This window comes from Leuciscus leuciscus (genome assembly GCF_965113295.1).
Source record: "Leuciscus leuciscus genome assembly, chromosome: 17".
In the NCBI taxonomy this organism is placed as follows: Eukaryota; Metazoa; Chordata; class Actinopteri; order Cypriniformes; family Leuciscidae; genus Leuciscus; species Leuciscus leuciscus.
This window is the reverse complement of record NC_138741.1, coordinates 14,366,372-14,382,257: the sequence shown is the minus strand read 5'-3', so window position 1 is coordinate 14,382,257 and position 15,886 is coordinate 14,366,372. Positions and strand designations below refer to the sequence as shown.

The following is a 15,886-nucleotide window of genomic DNA, read 5'->3' as shown; positions in this document are numbered from 1 at the left end:
TTTTGATGATTAAAATAGTTCTTACAGTTACAAAGGTTGTAAGGTCTAACAAGTAATGGTACTTGTTAGAAGCAACCATGGTAGATTTATAGTACATGATCTATAAGAACAAATAACATCATAATGCAATGTGCCATGTAGAAGGAAAATAAACAATATTTAACAGAAAAAGGTCAATTAAGACTACATCAATCTTAAAATTGTATAGTGTGTTTTTGCTCTCTTGGCAAACATTTTTTGAGGCATTCTTACCTCCACCCCTTCCAGATCTTGTCCAAAATCATCAGACTCTGCTATGGTCTTGCGAGAAAGGAGCCAGTTCTGTAGGTCTCTGGATTCTCTCTCAAATACATATAGATTGTACTGATTCTCCAACTCTGTGCGACGTTCAGCAGACAGCTGTAGTAGTGTCTCAAACTCACCCTGCATATCTTCAAGGCTCTTACTCACTAAATGGCTGCAAAGACACGTTATAAAGTCAAAACACTTTACAAAATCCTTCTACAACATCAACAACAACCTTTGTACTGTCATGTCTTCTTGAATCAAAAGCGTTGAGTAACATTCTGCTGACATCTCTAATCGCAAAGCCATTACAAATATCAGCAATTAGTTCAATTAATCAGTGCTCACATGACCTAATGACTGCACCTGTTGGGATGTTGGGACTTCTCTAGATCAGTGCCAGTTTTCAGGAGTGCCTCTACTTTTCCACGCTGGCTTTCCAACTCTAGGTCAGCTGTGTCCAGTTTCCTGAGGAAAGCTTCAGTGGCCTCCTCACTCTTTCCATAGTCCCTAGACTCTAATACAGGCCTCTGTTCCTCCATCCACTGCTCCAGTTGGGAAACCTGTATCATAATGGAGAGACATTAGACATCAGATTTGATTTGTATATGAATCACATTACTTTATGAACTGATAACACACCTCTGAGAGAAAGGTCTGGATTTTTAGTGCTTGTTGAAGCAGACGATCTTTATTCATTGACTCTTTCTTCAGAGTGTCAAAGTTCTTCTTTAACTCAGCAAGTCTTTCACTGATCTCACGTGATGCAAAGTGTCGTCCTCGCACCAGGTTCTGTCCTGCCTCTTGTACAGCCATTATTAGAGGTGTCCGGTTCTCAATTTCCTGCATCACAACCTGTAAGGGAAGGTATTAGCATATCAGAAGTGGCTCTTTGTGCTTCCTGAGAAGCCAGGACTACAGTCCTCCAGAGTTTTGAAGCACCAGTATTATATTTACAGAGTTCTGGACAAGACTAACCAGATGTTTTTTGACTATGGTTTGTATGCTCTGCAGGGAAGTGCCCAAGTCTTTTGTAACTGTGGCCTGCAGCTTGTCCTGAATCCACAGCAGCTCATCCTCTAAGTCCCTGTAGAACTGGAACAGCAGCTGCCATGACTCCAGAGTTTCCCTGCGGGCCTGCAGCGGCTCAGCCAGGCCATTATACCTGAGAAAAATGATTAAATGTAATTGTTTTTCACTCGGTCTGTCAATCAAATGAAATAAAACAATACAATACCACACGTGCTAAAGGATTACATGTAGTATGCAACAGCAATAATGTGGTGTGTCATAATGTTTTAGATAACTTTAATGACATTTCAAAGCTAATGAATATAGTGGCCACATTAATGCTTAATCTTGAGCAACATTTCTCACTTTTACAAACTTTTACTTTCTCAATTATTGTTTTTTGCCCCTCACAGGATTTGGTCCATAGACCATTGGATCACGACGTTCAAACCATCTACGGCACCTCAAATTTCTCCACAGTAAGATGAGCTGTTTTTCCTGAACAAAAACATACCTGCTGACCACCTCCCAAACCCTCTGCTGTATATTGTCTGCAAGGAAGTTGCCTTGAGAGCTGAAGTCTTTGGCTATGTCCACCAGCCCCTGGACCTTCTCCATGTGTGCATCTACCATTTCTTCCAGGCCCTGCAGGGCCTTAAGCAGCCTACCAACTGATGCAAGGTCACCCCCATAGTCTTCATTCGCCACTTCTACTTCCACTGATCCAAGCCACTCTTCAATGTCATCCAAAGAGCGCTGAAACTGCAACGCCTAGAGGAAAACAGAGAAAAGGCAAACAAAAACCTCAGACCAGCGTCAGGAAATCTGAAAGTCATGGGGATATGCTGGTGTCTAATATTCATTGTCAGAGAACCATGTGTAAGCAGCATCTCTACAGGATATCAGTCATGTAGAATCAGAAGAATGGCATGAGTTTTAGCATGCTGTACCTGATATGCTTGCTGTAGACGTGACTTCTTCTCTTTGCAGTTGCTTAAAAGCTGGTCCCAGCTGTCATCGACATCCTTTATTCGTGGTTTTATCTTGCTTTTAGCAGAATGACTGGATGCTAGCATGTTATCACCCTCCTGAAGAAAAATTTCCTGTTTTAGGCTAAACGCTGCTGATGCCCTTTTAAGTCTGAATTTCATACAAATAGAGAACGATTAAGAGATATTTAGACATTCTTTAGGATTCATACTTTTATGAGGTTCTGCACTCTGTTGCGGTTAGCCAGTATCTCTGCCTCAAAGCTCTGGTGTTTTAGTAGCTTAGCCTGCAGGTTGATAGGATCTCTCCAGCTCTCATCAACAGCCACAGAGTTCTTCTCATTCAACCACGAGGAAACCTTTACAAATGAGAATTTAACTTCGTTAAAAAGATACTTATGTGTAAAATAGATCAGACTAGCAGATTTCATCTCTCTGAGTTTTTTTCTTCACACACCTCATAGCTTCCTTCCATGAATTTCTGCAACTGTAGAGATTCTTCCAAAGCTTTTCGTCTGGCATTGCTCATTTCCAGTACTTTGTCCTTCCTTCAAGGAATTTTCAAGGAAAGGAATTTTACGTAAATAGTACTTAATGTTTCTGAAACCCTTGTGAAAAAAAGTGCACTTAAATGTATTGAATGTGCACTTGTAGTGTTCTTCAAATCTTAAAAGTATATTTGTACTTGCAAACAATAAAATATTAATAAAAGAAATGTAATAATAAATCACTTTGTAATAATGCTGGGCAACAAAATCAAGCTCCTCTTCTCTTATATAGAAATCCTCCAACATTTCTCTTTAAAAATTCTCGTTTTAGACTTCTAATTCGTGACCGGTGTTTTGTTATGCTCTATCCTCTGTGCTTCATCAATACGTCATGTGTCGGGTCAGAGGTCACTCTTCCGCCAGAACTAGACTCGTGTACGGCCGTTACCGGAAGCCAGTGATTATAGCTTATAAAGTTAAAAATATGGATATTTTTCTTACAAAAACGCATCGCTTTGCTTAAGAAGGCCTTTATTAACCCCCTGGAGCCCTATGGATTACTTATATGATGGATGGATGTGCTTTTTTGGTTTAAAAATTTGTAGTACCATTCACTCCCATTATAAAACTTGGAAGAGCCAGGATATTTTTTTAATATAACTCCGATTGTGTTTGGCTGAAATAAGAAAGTCATACACCTAGGATGGCTTGATGGTGAGTAAATTATAGGATAATTTTCATTCTTGGGTGAACTAACCCTTTAAGTAAATGCTTTTAAATATTATTTCTGTAATAAGTACTCTTTTTAAAAGTGTGCTGAAGTGTAATTATTTTTTACAAGGGAAGTGAGTTTTGTTTGCTTACTGCATACCTGAACAGAATAGCTTTGGCCTTCTTCTTGATGTTGTCAGAGTCATAGTGCTGTGCCTGTATGAGCTGTTGAGCAAATCTGTCCACCTCCGCCACCTGCTCCATCTGAGCTTCTAGAGAGTTCTCAAACAGAGCGTGCTTCCTCTGAAGAGCCTCCACCTCTGAGAGTGAACCCTGCAATGACAGTGTGAAACATCTTTCAGCATCCAATTCCAAAGTTACAGAGGATAAAACACCCAAGGACGTTTTGTTTTGTTTTCTAATAAGGTGAAATGTTACTCTGCCCTTTTAATGGGGTCCAAGAATTGAAGCTCTTACCCCAAGATTTTCATTGATCAAGAAAGCCTCCCTGTTACTCATCCAGCTCTCAGTCTGGGCAGCATAGCCCAGGAATATCTGCAACCAATCAATATCTCATTATGATCCACATAATACCTCACAAATATTCTAGAATAAACAGAACCTTAATGAAGCAAAAAAAACTGCTGCTTTAAGTCACCTGGAGCTTCAGTGCTTGATCCAGAGTGTTCTTTCGGTCCTCCCAAGATTTAGCTAGCTTTGCTTTGGCAGCCTCCAGCTTGCTTAGGGCTTCTTTAATCTCGGCTGAATCACTGTGTCCAGATTTCACAAGATTCTGTCCAAAACTCCTAACTGAATCTATACGCTCACTGCGGGCATCAATCTCAGCCTGCAATCATTAAATGTTAACACAAGTCTGCTATCATCTAACAGTATGTAGTACAATGTACTATGACAAATCACTTGTGATGTTCCTCATTTTTAAGTCGCTTTGGATCAAAGCGTCTGATAAATGAATAAAGGTAAATGTATTTGTTTTAGCTTTGTATTTCTTGACAGAAAAATATAAGAACACACAAAACAAAAACAATCTGCAATTTTGTTTAAATACCTTCCAGTTTTGGTGCTCTAGTATGAAACTCTCAGCTTCAGTCTTATTCTTTGGCAGGCCGTTCTTCGCCATCTCATCGCTTTGCTTCAGGGTCCAGTCCAACAGAAGGCGCTGGTTAGCTTTGAATAGTTGCAGCTGATGAGACTCTTGCAACCGTTCCTTCCTACACAACAAAAAATATATTCTTTCTCATTTTATGTATATTTTATATTCATTTTTACCATGTTATTTAAATATCACATTATTATTATCATTATAAATTAAGAATAAAGCAACTAATGGCAGCATACCTTCGTTTGATTTCCTTGTCCAGCTTCACTAAAGCAATGTTGACCTCTTCCTGCTTCTTTCTAAGTTTGTCAGACAGATCACAGTGTCTCCTCAACCGATCTTTAGTGTCCTTCTCCAGGGCCTGGTTTTACAAATTAGACCAATTGTGTTCTTTGTAACCCTTCTTGTAAGCAGACTAGCTTTAGTGATTTACACTACAGCATATAATGCACCGTGAAGGGTTCATTTAAAGGCTTTTCTACTTACAGCAGTTACTTTATTGGAAGGTGCTGAGAGATTTTCTATAAAGCCTTTAACCACAAAGCTAGCACACAATAGATATTGTATAGGACGTGCTACCCACAGTGCACTGATTAATATGGATGAATGTGTTCTTTGTATAACAGCTGTCCAGTCTACTCACAGAGCCTCTCTCCTGGATGACTCTGGCCTCCCTCTCCATCTCCTCGTGCCTGCGAATGAGGTTTTCCACACTCTCCACATCCACTCCACAGCCCTGACCCTGGAGCAGTAGCATCTGTGGCCGAATAAAATAAAATTCAATTCAATTCAATTCAATTCAATTCAATTCAATTCAATTCAATTCAATTAAAATGTAATTAAATAAATCATACATTAAATTAAGAATATTTCCTAAAATGTATTTAAGATATTGTTTTATTGTAGAATTAAATATAAAATAATTTCAATTGCATTTATGTATTTTTATCAAAATTAAAGAACTAAAGACATTTAAGCAGTTACTGTATAATCTTAATTTCACTGAGTATTATATTGAGTTCCAACCCAAAGTTGAGTTCAGATTCCAATGCATATAATTTGATATAATTTCCAATGCTATAATCTCTCTCTCTCTCACCTTCTCTCCAGCTCTGTCCCGGACTTCCTCCAGCTCTCGAATCAAGGCGTGGACTTCTAGCGCTTCCTCCAGCTTCCTCTTATAGCTGCTCAGGTTGCCATGGAAATTACTCCATCTGTTGGGAAGGCGATAAGAAAGTCAAAACAATCAACAATATGCAAGATATAACAGAGGACAAGAGTATTTTCTTAATTGAACATGGATCTCAGCTGAAATATAGGAGGATGTACCGTTCATTGAGCTGCTGCCTACGCTTTTTCACAGTCGCCAACTCATCACTGTTCTGTCTCTCTAGTCGGGCTGCCAGAGTGTTGATTGTCTTGATGTGAGCATCATCAACAGTCACATCCTAAGGGATGAAAACTACTTAGTGAAAGAATGTTACTGCACTAAGCAATATGCTGTACACTGACGTTATATATTACAATGCAATTTCAGTAAACTGAGTAGTTATTGTGTTTTTCTTTAAGTTAACATTTGCTTATTCAAGCAGAACACTAGACTTACTCCAGAACCTGAGCCTCCGAATTCACTGAGCTTCTTCAGCAGTTGCTGACCATGTTCATAATCCTCTCCAACATCACCAATATTTATCATCACCTCCTATACAGCAAAGAAAGGTCAGTGAAACCAAACATTGACTGGTATACCAATTCTGTTAATCAAGGCATGTTTTCAGCAAATTGTAATGGAATGGATGCATTTATTCACCTTTTGCCTAATCCAAACTTCAACTTGCTCCACTTTCTGCAGGAACTCAAGAAAATCACGGTTATCCTCAAGAGCTTTTCCACGGACTGCAACTGCTTGCTTCAGAGCTTCCCAATGAGAGATCAGTGCAGAAACGGTCTGCCGTATCTCCTTCGATTGTGGGTGCCGCATGGTCACCAGTTCATTTCCAGCCTTGTGACAAGTACATGACAAACTATGTTAAATATATTTATGAAGACCAAAAGAAGAATAAATAAATATAGGATTATCTCTTACTGACTACTGAACCACCTTGTGACTTTAGTACAGTGACTCACCTGCTGGACGGATTCAATGATATTTCCATGGGCCAGAATCTCTGCTTCAAACACCTGATGCCTCTGCAGTATCTTCATTTTAGTCTGAAGGTTGCTCATGTCCATTTTGGAGTCTTCTTGTATCTTATTCATACGGTCTGTGATCCATTCCTCTGCCTAAAATACAAATAAATATCACAAACCAACCAATTAAAATAGTTTGTTTCTATATGTTTAAGGTCACCTAGAAATGAGAAGTACCTCTGACACATCACGGTTGAAAATACAGAGAAGCTTCGAGATCTCAAGATCCTCTCTGCGTTTTTCAGACAGATCTTTGATGCGCTCCCTCCTCTCCTGGAGAGCTTTCAATTTGTTCCTAATGTTGCTGCTTTTTTCTCCCTTCAAACCTTCTGTCCTTAAGCGCTCCGCTGACTCCTGAAGAGCCACCATCTACACAACATGATAAGATTTTCTTAGCCTGAAAATGTCACATTGTGTTAAATGCTTCATACCATATTACAGGCTGAAGAAGACCAACCCACCTTGTCTTCCTGAGAATTAAGAAGTTTTTCAAAGGCTTCATGGCGTTTAATCAAAGTTTCTACATCGTCCACTGTCGTTCCCAAAGCACTGTTCTTCAACTGGATCTGCAAGTAAACAGATGTTGTAAGCTTCTAACTACAAACTTGACTCTGAAATCAATTTGTGTACTATCTAAAACTATATAGATATTTATTCAAGAGGTCACCAAACCAGATTTTACATGTTGAAATGTAAATGAAAGTAATTCCTGCTAGTTTACAGGAGCACTAACCTCTTGAGAGTTAGTGATTTTTTCCATGTACTCTGTGTCTCTATAAAACACCTGCTCCAGGTATGTGTTCTCCAGCCATTTCTGCTTGGACTGCCAGTTATCAGAAAGTTTCTCTTTCTCTTCTTGCAGAGCCTTCAGTTTCTCTTGGATCTGATAGCCACACAGTGTTTAAACATATATTTGGTATGTATTCAGCGCTTATATTTACATCTCTCATGTCAATTTGATAAATAATATTACAGTTTGCAATGTTGTAGTATAAACCAGACACAATTTAAGTTTCTCACTTCTCTAGCATTAGGCATGTCATGCTCCAGTTGGTCCTGGCCCATGGATATTGCCTGGGCATACGTCTCCTCATGTGCCACAATCTCAGCCCAGAGCTGCTGGTGCTGGAACAACTGCAGATCACAGGTAGCAACGTCTCGGATGGACTCCTCTGCCTTCATCCCACTCAGCACATGGGAGCACCAGAGGGAGTAGTCCTGTGCCTGGAGAACAAGGCAATATAAAATGGTTATTCAACCAATATTTTCCACCAAATCAAACCTTGGAGTTTTTTGGAATCTTCTTTAAAAATGTACTATGATCTGAATGTAGGCTACCGTGTTGAGGAACATGTAGCGGTCCTTAGCTGACTGCAGCTCCTCCTCCCTCTGCTCCATGTGCATACGGAGACTTTCCCAGCTCTCCACCACCTCCTGCTGCAGCTCCTGCAACCCCACCCTCAGCTCAGGAGAGCACATGTCCAGAATGGTGTCAGTTTCATCCAACAGCTCCTGAAGCTGTAGAAAATCACAAAATCCAAACACTGAAGCTAAGAAAGAGTTCTATGTGAGCATTTGTAAATTATTTATTTATATATTTGCGAATTATGTCATTCATTCCTTCCACTTATACATTTTATTTTAAGTTTTAGATTTTCACAGAAGATCTCTTGTTCCTCGTCAGAATGTAACAGAAGGCGACCAATCAAACAGCAGCGCAGGTAAAGCTACTAGGCTCGAAGCACTCGAGGAAACAAGGGAAAAGAGGGATGGGAGCACGAATACGGAGAAAAGTATTATTTGTTGCAGAAGAATTCGTCATTTGTAGTATCTGAGTATACTGAACAAAGGAGAGATCAGGAGAGTCAGGTAATTAATAAATTGTTGCAACACAATACACCTTCTCCAGCACTAAGACAGTGCCACAGAGGAATAGGCTACAGAAAACATTGTTATAAAAAAAAATGTTTGAGACACAACTTGAACCAGAAAAATAAATAAAAATCCATAATTTAATAGCGGAAATCCGAGTAAGATGAGTTCAAATAGACAGAGAAACAACCGAGTCATCACTTATTATTCATACCCGTATAACGTTAAGGTTTTTCAAACACTCTATAATAGATTGATACAGTTCATATACAATATATCTATACAGTATATATATATATATATATATATATATATATATATATATATATATACACATACATACATACAAACATAGTTATTGCAGCAATAAACAACTAAACGGTGCCTCAGTAGTTTTTCACTTTGCACAAAAGCTTCCATGCAACCCACTAGGTGTCAGTATAATGTTACTCTAAGAATGATAGCCATTTCAACAGTGCAATTACTGAGCACACCTGTAATGAATGCTCTCTCTCTGTGTACCTGTTGCTCTGTTACAGCCAGCTCATGTACAAGAGCTTCGTGTTTCCGTAGCTGTGACAGCACCCCCTTCAGATCTTTGGCTATGTCATCAGGAATGCTTTTGTTCTTCTCCTGGTACAAGGTAAGTGACATGTAACCATTAACATGTAACCATGTTTATCATATTATTCAACAGCATGACTTTATTGCACAGCTGGACCGATACCTTTATCTGTCCTAGCGCATCAGTCAGGTCTTTGTAGAATTTGTGACATTCCTCAGATTTACGTAGCTTTTCTTTACGATCTTTGGATAAGTTCTGCAGCTCTTCCCCTGATTCTCTGTCATTCATACAATAGACTTCATGTAAGTATGAACTATAAATGATATCTATAGATTGTAAAAATATGTAACTATATACACAGGTCTGACACATCACAAACAAAAATGAATTTGAAATGACTGTATTTGTTAGTTTATAATATTTTGTTTATATATAATTTTCCTTATCACATGCCATTACCTGAGTAGATTCTGTGTTTCTCGGATGAAGCGGCTCTCAGGGTGATTAGTTTTGATGAGTTTGTCAGCCAACTCTTCACAGGTGTGCATCCTCTCCAGTCCCACCTCCAGCTGCTTTAAGAATACCTCAAATCTCCCACGCAGTTGCTATCATGAAACAAGAGGTGCTTAGACAGATCCTGATCAGACAACATGCATAACCCGAAGATACAGGATTCTATTTATGAATCATATTGAAATGAAGAATTTTAAGAAATATGAAAAATTTAAATAAGGTTTTACATAATGATGCCATGGTCCCCTAAAATATGATAATTGCTAGGGGCAAAAAATAAGTGTGAAAATAATAAATGATAATAAGATTAAAGAAATAAAATAATGATAAAATAATGTGTGATATTGTAAATAATTAAATAATTGGCTTTTATATTGTCACCGTACTAAAGCTAAAGAAACGTTATTAAAATATTATCTGTCTTTCTATACCCACTATTGCATTAATATTAAAAAAATAAATAAATAGTGATTTTGTTTTAAATAATGAAACAGTAATAATATAAAATTCAGAAAATGTGTTAAATATATACATATATTAACATCTTAATTAAACATGACAAAGTCATTGGACCCCAACCAATTAAAGTACAGTGCAAAGTAGTTTGAAGGTAAATATGCAGGACAGTGACAAATCTTTGGACAGGTGGTCTAACACAGATAGCTAGTCTCACCAGTGCGTTTTCATAATCACTCCCAAAGTCTTTAGAAGCAGCAATCTGTGTCTGCTGAGCGATCCATTCCTCCAATTCAGCAGACTCACGTTTAAATTCATGTAGGTTTAGGGTCTCTCTAAGCCTCTGTTCTCTGTTGTAATGAGACATGTTTGTTTTAACACACCAAAGAAACATGATGGTGTGAACATTTGTTAGTTGTCCTGTTTCATCTACTGATTGTTATTTTACCTGACTGTCGCTGAGTGCTGAACCTCACTTAGCTTAGATTTAATGTGGTTGTAGGGCTTGTTCAACTCCTCTAAACCCCACATACGTACAGCCTGCTTAACGCTGGAGTTGAGTTCATCTACCTGAGCAGCAAGTACCTCAATCTGCCCCTCCACTCCCTGAAAAAAAAAAAAAAACTAGAATGTGTTAACATGTTAAACCCTTAAGCCATTGCATTATTAAAAGCCAAAGGTTACTCACCTCATGCTGCTTTATTAGACTCTGAGTAGCTAATTCAGTCTTGCCATAATCAGTGCTGACCAAAGCTGATGTTTCTGAAAGAAGCGTTTCCAGCTCATTGCAGTCAAGCAAAAGCTGTCCATCAGAAAACAAATGTTAACACTGATGACTTGAATAATTACTGGACCAAAAAAATGGCAAACACTCCAACACTTTTACCTGCTCCCGTGTAACTGCCTTGTTAAGTTCACTGGACCGTTTCTCACATGACTCCTCTAACTCCTCCCACTCTGCAATCAATTGCTCGCACCTCTGTTGCACCTCCTGACCATTCCACTGATTGGACCGGGCCATAGCTCGCCCTCTGTCCAGTATTCGTTGCAGGTACTGGCTGTGGGCATTCACCTCTGCCTGCAGGTCCTGGAGGGGGTTTCGAAAGATTTAACAGTTATAATGAATACAGCTTCACTCTGAAACTTCACAAAGAAATGTACAATCCTTTCTTTAAGTTAATAAACTCAACTATACATAGCAATATAAAAGCTCTAAATCATACCCGTCTTGGGAATCTATTTTTGAATAGGTAATTTCATCCCTAGCAATATTAATACACTCATATCTAGTCATACCTTGTGTTTTTGAAGCAGGCTAACTGCCCCAGCCAGAGATCTTTCATAGTTTGTCGTATCAGCTACAGGGTGATGCTCTGATATCCAGTTTAGCTCTAGGTCTACATCATGGTAAAAGCTATATAGAGCCACATCTGCCTCTAACTGGCTTCGGCGATGATCCAAAGGTTTCTGTAAAGACTTAAATCTGGCAAATAAAACAGAGGTGAAGGCTTCTTAAAACATGCAGAGAAATCAACTCCTTACAGTTTCATATTAATTGACCCAGTGATTAATTAATTGATACTTATAATCATTTTATTAGCTATTGTTTCATTAAAACAAGTCTTTCATTACAAGTAAGTTTTCACTATGAAGAGTACTGAGTACTGAAAAATGAGTACTGACAGTTTCAGGTAAGTGTCAGTCTCTCTGAGAATGCGCTGAGAGTCAAAATGGTTGGTGGCCAGGTGTTTGGCACGGGTGACAATGGAGTTGATTTTTTCTGCAAGTTCTTGAGCTTCCTCTTCCAGCTGCTTGTGCTCCTTCAGGAGCTGTCTGCTTGAGCGAAGGTCATGGCCCCTGATTGCATTCTGTAACATTCTCTCAATTGTCTCAATCTTCAATTTTGCATCCTAAAAAAAAAAAAAAAAAAAAAAACTTTTTAAAAAACTAACATTTTAAACCCCAAAAAAACCCATTTCATTTAATGACCCAATTTACATAAGATTTAAGAATGACACAGAAACAGACATTTGTTCTGCTTATACATTTTAAGGATAAATTCTTTCAATGCTGTCCTGTAGTAGTCAAAAGTAGAATAGAGCTTGATACAAGTACCTGAAGCAGCTCCATGAGTTGCTCCTGCTGGCCAGCCTGTCGTAGTTTGTCCCCTCTTTCTGCCATCTTCCTCTGGAGTTCAGTCCACCTTTTGCGTACCTCTTGAGTCTTTCTCTGGATGCTCTGGCGGTTATAGTGATCCTCTGCCAACATCTCCTCTCCAGTCTAACCAAATAAAATCCAATCATCAAAATGGACAAAATCATGGCAAAATACATAGGTTGCTTGAAGAATAGTAAACAGTTCTTCTGATGTGGCACTGTACCTCAGTCAGTCTGTCTATGCGGACTTGATTGGCCTTCATCTCTTTTTCTGCCGCCTCGTGTTTTTTGAGCTTGCGAAGGATGTTGGTTGGATCTCTGTATGATTCATCCTCAGCAATCTCAAACTTCTCCTCCATCCACAGCAGCATCTCCTCTGCATCTCTTAAAAATTCCTATTCAAGGGAAAGTATTTTAAAGAACTGTAGTTGTAGTTACATTGTCTGATAGCTACTAACACATTTTAACTTATATTATTTATGAATTATGTCACATTCCAAAACAAACTGATGGACTACCTGGTATTTTTTTGAAGCAAGTAAATCAAGCCTCCTTGATTTACAACTTTCTTTCAGGCTCTTATATCGATCTTGAATGACCTTTGATCGCTGTTGAATTCTGGAAAGGAAGAATATGCCTTAACAAGATAATAGCACTAAGAAACAAGCTATTATAATTATTCACTAATACAATTAATTATAATATGCAAAAACTATACTTACTCTTTGGCAGCAAAGTTATGCTTACTGGTGAGCTCCTTGCTCTTGTCTTGAAAGAGGTTGATGGATCGCTCTAAAGCCTCAAGTAAAGCCTCAAGCTCTTCTTGTCGGCCCAGTAAACTGTGAATGCTGTCAACTGAGTCCTGTGCAGAAATTATGCATTAAATCTTTACAAATGTGTAACTCTTCCTTTGACAAACATGTGTTAAATGAATAAGTTAAAATAAAAGAAATTAAATGTAATATCTTTCATTTACCCCCAAGTCTCTGACTTTCAGTCTGGCCTCATGACCAGAAATGGTGGACTCTATGCGATCTGCTTCCATATTCAGCTTTTGAAACTCTAGTCCTTGCTCAAGCCTTCTGTGGCGACTAGACCACAGTTTGTCCAGCTGGCTCCATTCGTGATCCAACTTTGTGAGTGTCTGCTGAACATCTTTAGCTCCTTTCTCTCCAGATGCCACCTCCAGAGATTGACCCAGCTTCTCCATATCTTTTAATCTGCAATAATTTTACTGTCAAGCATAGGCACTAAGTAGGAATTGCAAAAGAAAGATCACACACGACTAACCTTGCTCTCTGCAGTTCAATCTCTTGTTTTAGATCAAGGTGATCCTTCAGCAGGGCTTGAGCGGATGCTACATCAGATCCGGTCTCCTCTTCCAGAAGGTGCTCCTGTATTGCCTCGGCCCACAACAATAGGTCTCTGGTCTCTTTTTGAAAGAGTTGTAAGCGTTGGGCTTCCTCGAGCATCCGTTTTCTCTGAATGGCTTGGGCCTTCAACTGCCGCAGCAGCTCTTCTAGAGCACGTACTTCTTCCATAATAGCGGCGCTCTCTGCGGGACTACAATCCTGTTTCCTGTAGCATAGCAATGGAACATACAGTTAAGACAAGAGGCAAATGAATGAGGATTGATTTAGGTTCACTACTATATTTAACATTCTCCTATAAGTTATTGATGTTTACAAGCTGTGCCAAGGTTAGAAATAAGAAATGTCAATAAATATATCACCAAAAATAAGTGGTACAGCAATAATTTTGTAGCAAACCCACATCTTGGCCACACTTTTAAGGTACTCTATTTTCCTTTCCAGGGCTTCTATGTCTCTCTCAGCCTGGGCTTGTCTGTGTTCCTCAGCCTGCAGGGCTGATGGTGAGCTCCCGACATCAGGTGTGTCAAGCTGCGATAGCCTGTCCTGGAGCTGAGCCTTGACATCCTGGCAGGTCTGCAGGAAGGACTTCACATCAGCAGAACTAAGCAGCTCATGGGCCATCTCATCCTTCAGTTTCTGAATGTGTTCCCACCTGGTCATACAAATAAACATTTAAAGGAACTTTTAACAACACGATAGTATGGTGGTACGGCTGCACAATGCTGATTTTGCCCACATACCTGCGGGTTACATTTCCAAGTCTGAGCTGAATCTCTTTTTTCTTGCCGTGCTGTTTTTTCAAAAGCTCCTCTCCAAGCTTGGTAATGTCATCAAGCTGCTTTCTACCACTGGCTAGTTCAGTAAGAAAGTTCTGCGTATGGCATTGAGAAAGAAGAACTGAATGTTTTAAATCAAAATACCACCATGTTATCCAAAGAACACAGGTACATCTCTTGGAGTTAATTCTCCAAACAACAAGATTCTCTGAAGGATTCATGTTGTGTTATTCTGCTCACTGTGTGTTTTCCGGGAAAACTAACCTCATATTTGGCTTGTATAACCTCTAAGTTGTTGGAGTTGGAGCTGAAAGTGTTGAGGACATTCTCCTTGTCTCCCATCCAGGACTCAAACTCCTCACAGGCATTATAGAACCTATGTAGTTGTGCAGTGTCATCCAGGATCTTATTTTTTGACTGGTGGGAGAAAATGTTTAAAATGATCTAAAATGGTAAAGAATAAAGTTCTCTAGAACGATGCTTAGTAAAAGCTTAAATATTCACCTGTGCCAAATTATAAAGGCTGTTGAAATCATTTTCCAGACTACTTTGTGTGCTCTCTATTGTGTCTTTTTGGAAATGTGCATCAGGCAATGATGAGGCAGATATTTCAGCCGTCCAACGGCGCATGGAACGAGTGCGGCGGGGGCGGCTCACTTTCCTTTTTGGACTCTCGGGTAGTCCATTCGTAGGCTCAGGTAGTGCTTCCTGCATTTGATTGCATCAAAACACAAGCAAAAGCTGTCTAGTAGATGCAATTTAAAGAGAAGTTTTTACGGTTCATAAGATTTGAAATTCAAATTGAATTGAAATTTATAAAGAGTCTTACAGAAGGTGGCAGCTCCCTTATGTATGTGGAAGATACTAGCTGTTCATTTCCTCTGCTGTCTCGAAGAAGCAAACTATCTTTTTCCCTGCTGACAATTGTCAATATTTCTCCTCTGTCCCAGGTTAATTTAGGACCTGGAAAAATTATCAGGGTGAGCTCGAAAGAGAAACTGGTTTATGGGACACACAAACCAGATCAGAGGCTTTTATCAGATTTTAGCTCTAAAGGATCCTGTGTACCTCTGTATTTGAACCTAATCGCTGCTTGTTCTTGTGGTAAAGCCTTGCTGGGGACACGTTTGTCAGCTTTTTTCTCCTTTTCATCTTCGCCATCTGATGAATCACTGTAGTGGACCATTCTGCTCTGCTGGGTGTCAGTCTTAAATTAAATAAAAATGTGTCAGTGCCATTGAAGCTGTATCAATAAAATTATACAGCCATTGTTTTTGTTTTATACTAGCAATGATTAACATTTATTGCATAGTTATACAATTTTTTCACCATTACCCTTGGATTATTCAGACAGAGTAAGTGTTTTAAATCTATTGTAAAT

The 15,886-nt window shown here is 39.0% G+C and overlaps 1 protein-coding gene across 1 annotated transcript in view; it reads right to left on the bottom strand.

The window, feature by feature from the left end:
- Nucleotides 1-15,886, bottom strand: part of sptbn5 (spectrin, beta, non-erythrocytic 5) — a 30,985-nt gene that overhangs the window by 6,198 nt on the left and 8,901 nt on the right. Inside the window, exons 13-57 of the mRNA XM_082142854.1 lie at nucleotides 15,574-15,712; nucleotides 15,335-15,468; nucleotides 15,010-15,213; nucleotides 14,770-14,922; nucleotides 14,470-14,600; nucleotides 14,130-14,381; nucleotides 13,647-13,934; nucleotides 13,333-13,576; nucleotides 13,079-13,218; nucleotides 12,875-12,974; nucleotides 12,581-12,751; nucleotides 12,316-12,480; nucleotides 11,884-12,110; nucleotides 11,497-11,683; nucleotides 11,087-11,287; nucleotides 10,889-11,002; nucleotides 10,649-10,806; nucleotides 10,418-10,550; nucleotides 9,691-9,836; nucleotides 9,394-9,508; nucleotides 9,189-9,299; nucleotides 8,133-8,312; nucleotides 7,815-8,018; nucleotides 7,528-7,677; nucleotides 7,256-7,360; nucleotides 6,972-7,163; nucleotides 6,732-6,887; nucleotides 6,415-6,606; nucleotides 6,211-6,306; nucleotides 5,934-6,052; nucleotides 5,704-5,818; nucleotides 5,248-5,361; nucleotides 4,844-4,965; nucleotides 4,554-4,716; nucleotides 4,143-4,331; nucleotides 3,962-4,039; nucleotides 3,645-3,817; nucleotides 2,743-2,833; nucleotides 2,498-2,644; nucleotides 2,247-2,384; nucleotides 1,811-2,067; nucleotides 1,264-1,450; nucleotides 928-1,140; nucleotides 652-848; nucleotides 188-457 (exon numbers count right to left, since the gene is read on the bottom strand). Of these exons, the coding sequence (XP_081998980.1) occupies nucleotides 188-457; nucleotides 652-848; nucleotides 928-1,140; nucleotides 1,264-1,450; nucleotides 1,811-2,067; nucleotides 2,247-2,384; nucleotides 2,498-2,644; nucleotides 2,743-2,833; nucleotides 3,645-3,817; nucleotides 3,962-4,039; nucleotides 4,143-4,331; nucleotides 4,554-4,716; nucleotides 4,844-4,965; nucleotides 5,248-5,361; nucleotides 5,704-5,818; nucleotides 5,934-6,052; nucleotides 6,211-6,306; nucleotides 6,415-6,606; nucleotides 6,732-6,887; nucleotides 6,972-7,163; nucleotides 7,256-7,360; nucleotides 7,528-7,677; nucleotides 7,815-8,018; nucleotides 8,133-8,312; nucleotides 9,189-9,299; nucleotides 9,394-9,508; nucleotides 9,691-9,836; nucleotides 10,418-10,550; nucleotides 10,649-10,806; nucleotides 10,889-11,002; nucleotides 11,087-11,287; nucleotides 11,497-11,683; nucleotides 11,884-12,110; nucleotides 12,316-12,480; nucleotides 12,581-12,751; nucleotides 12,875-12,974; nucleotides 13,079-13,218; nucleotides 13,333-13,576; nucleotides 13,647-13,934; nucleotides 14,130-14,381; nucleotides 14,470-14,600; nucleotides 14,770-14,922; nucleotides 15,010-15,213; nucleotides 15,335-15,468; nucleotides 15,574-15,712 (7,361 nt within the window). The remainder of the gene's footprint in view (nucleotides 1-187; nucleotides 458-651; nucleotides 849-927; nucleotides 1,141-1,263; nucleotides 1,451-1,810; nucleotides 2,068-2,246; nucleotides 2,385-2,497; nucleotides 2,645-2,742; nucleotides 2,834-3,644; nucleotides 3,818-3,961; nucleotides 4,040-4,142; nucleotides 4,332-4,553; nucleotides 4,717-4,843; nucleotides 4,966-5,247; nucleotides 5,362-5,703; nucleotides 5,819-5,933; nucleotides 6,053-6,210; nucleotides 6,307-6,414; nucleotides 6,607-6,731; nucleotides 6,888-6,971; nucleotides 7,164-7,255; nucleotides 7,361-7,527; nucleotides 7,678-7,814; nucleotides 8,019-8,132; nucleotides 8,313-9,188; nucleotides 9,300-9,393; nucleotides 9,509-9,690; nucleotides 9,837-10,417; nucleotides 10,551-10,648; nucleotides 10,807-10,888; nucleotides 11,003-11,086; nucleotides 11,288-11,496; nucleotides 11,684-11,883; nucleotides 12,111-12,315; nucleotides 12,481-12,580; nucleotides 12,752-12,874; nucleotides 12,975-13,078; nucleotides 13,219-13,332; nucleotides 13,577-13,646; nucleotides 13,935-14,129; nucleotides 14,382-14,469; nucleotides 14,601-14,769; nucleotides 14,923-15,009; nucleotides 15,214-15,334; nucleotides 15,469-15,573; nucleotides 15,713-15,886) is intronic.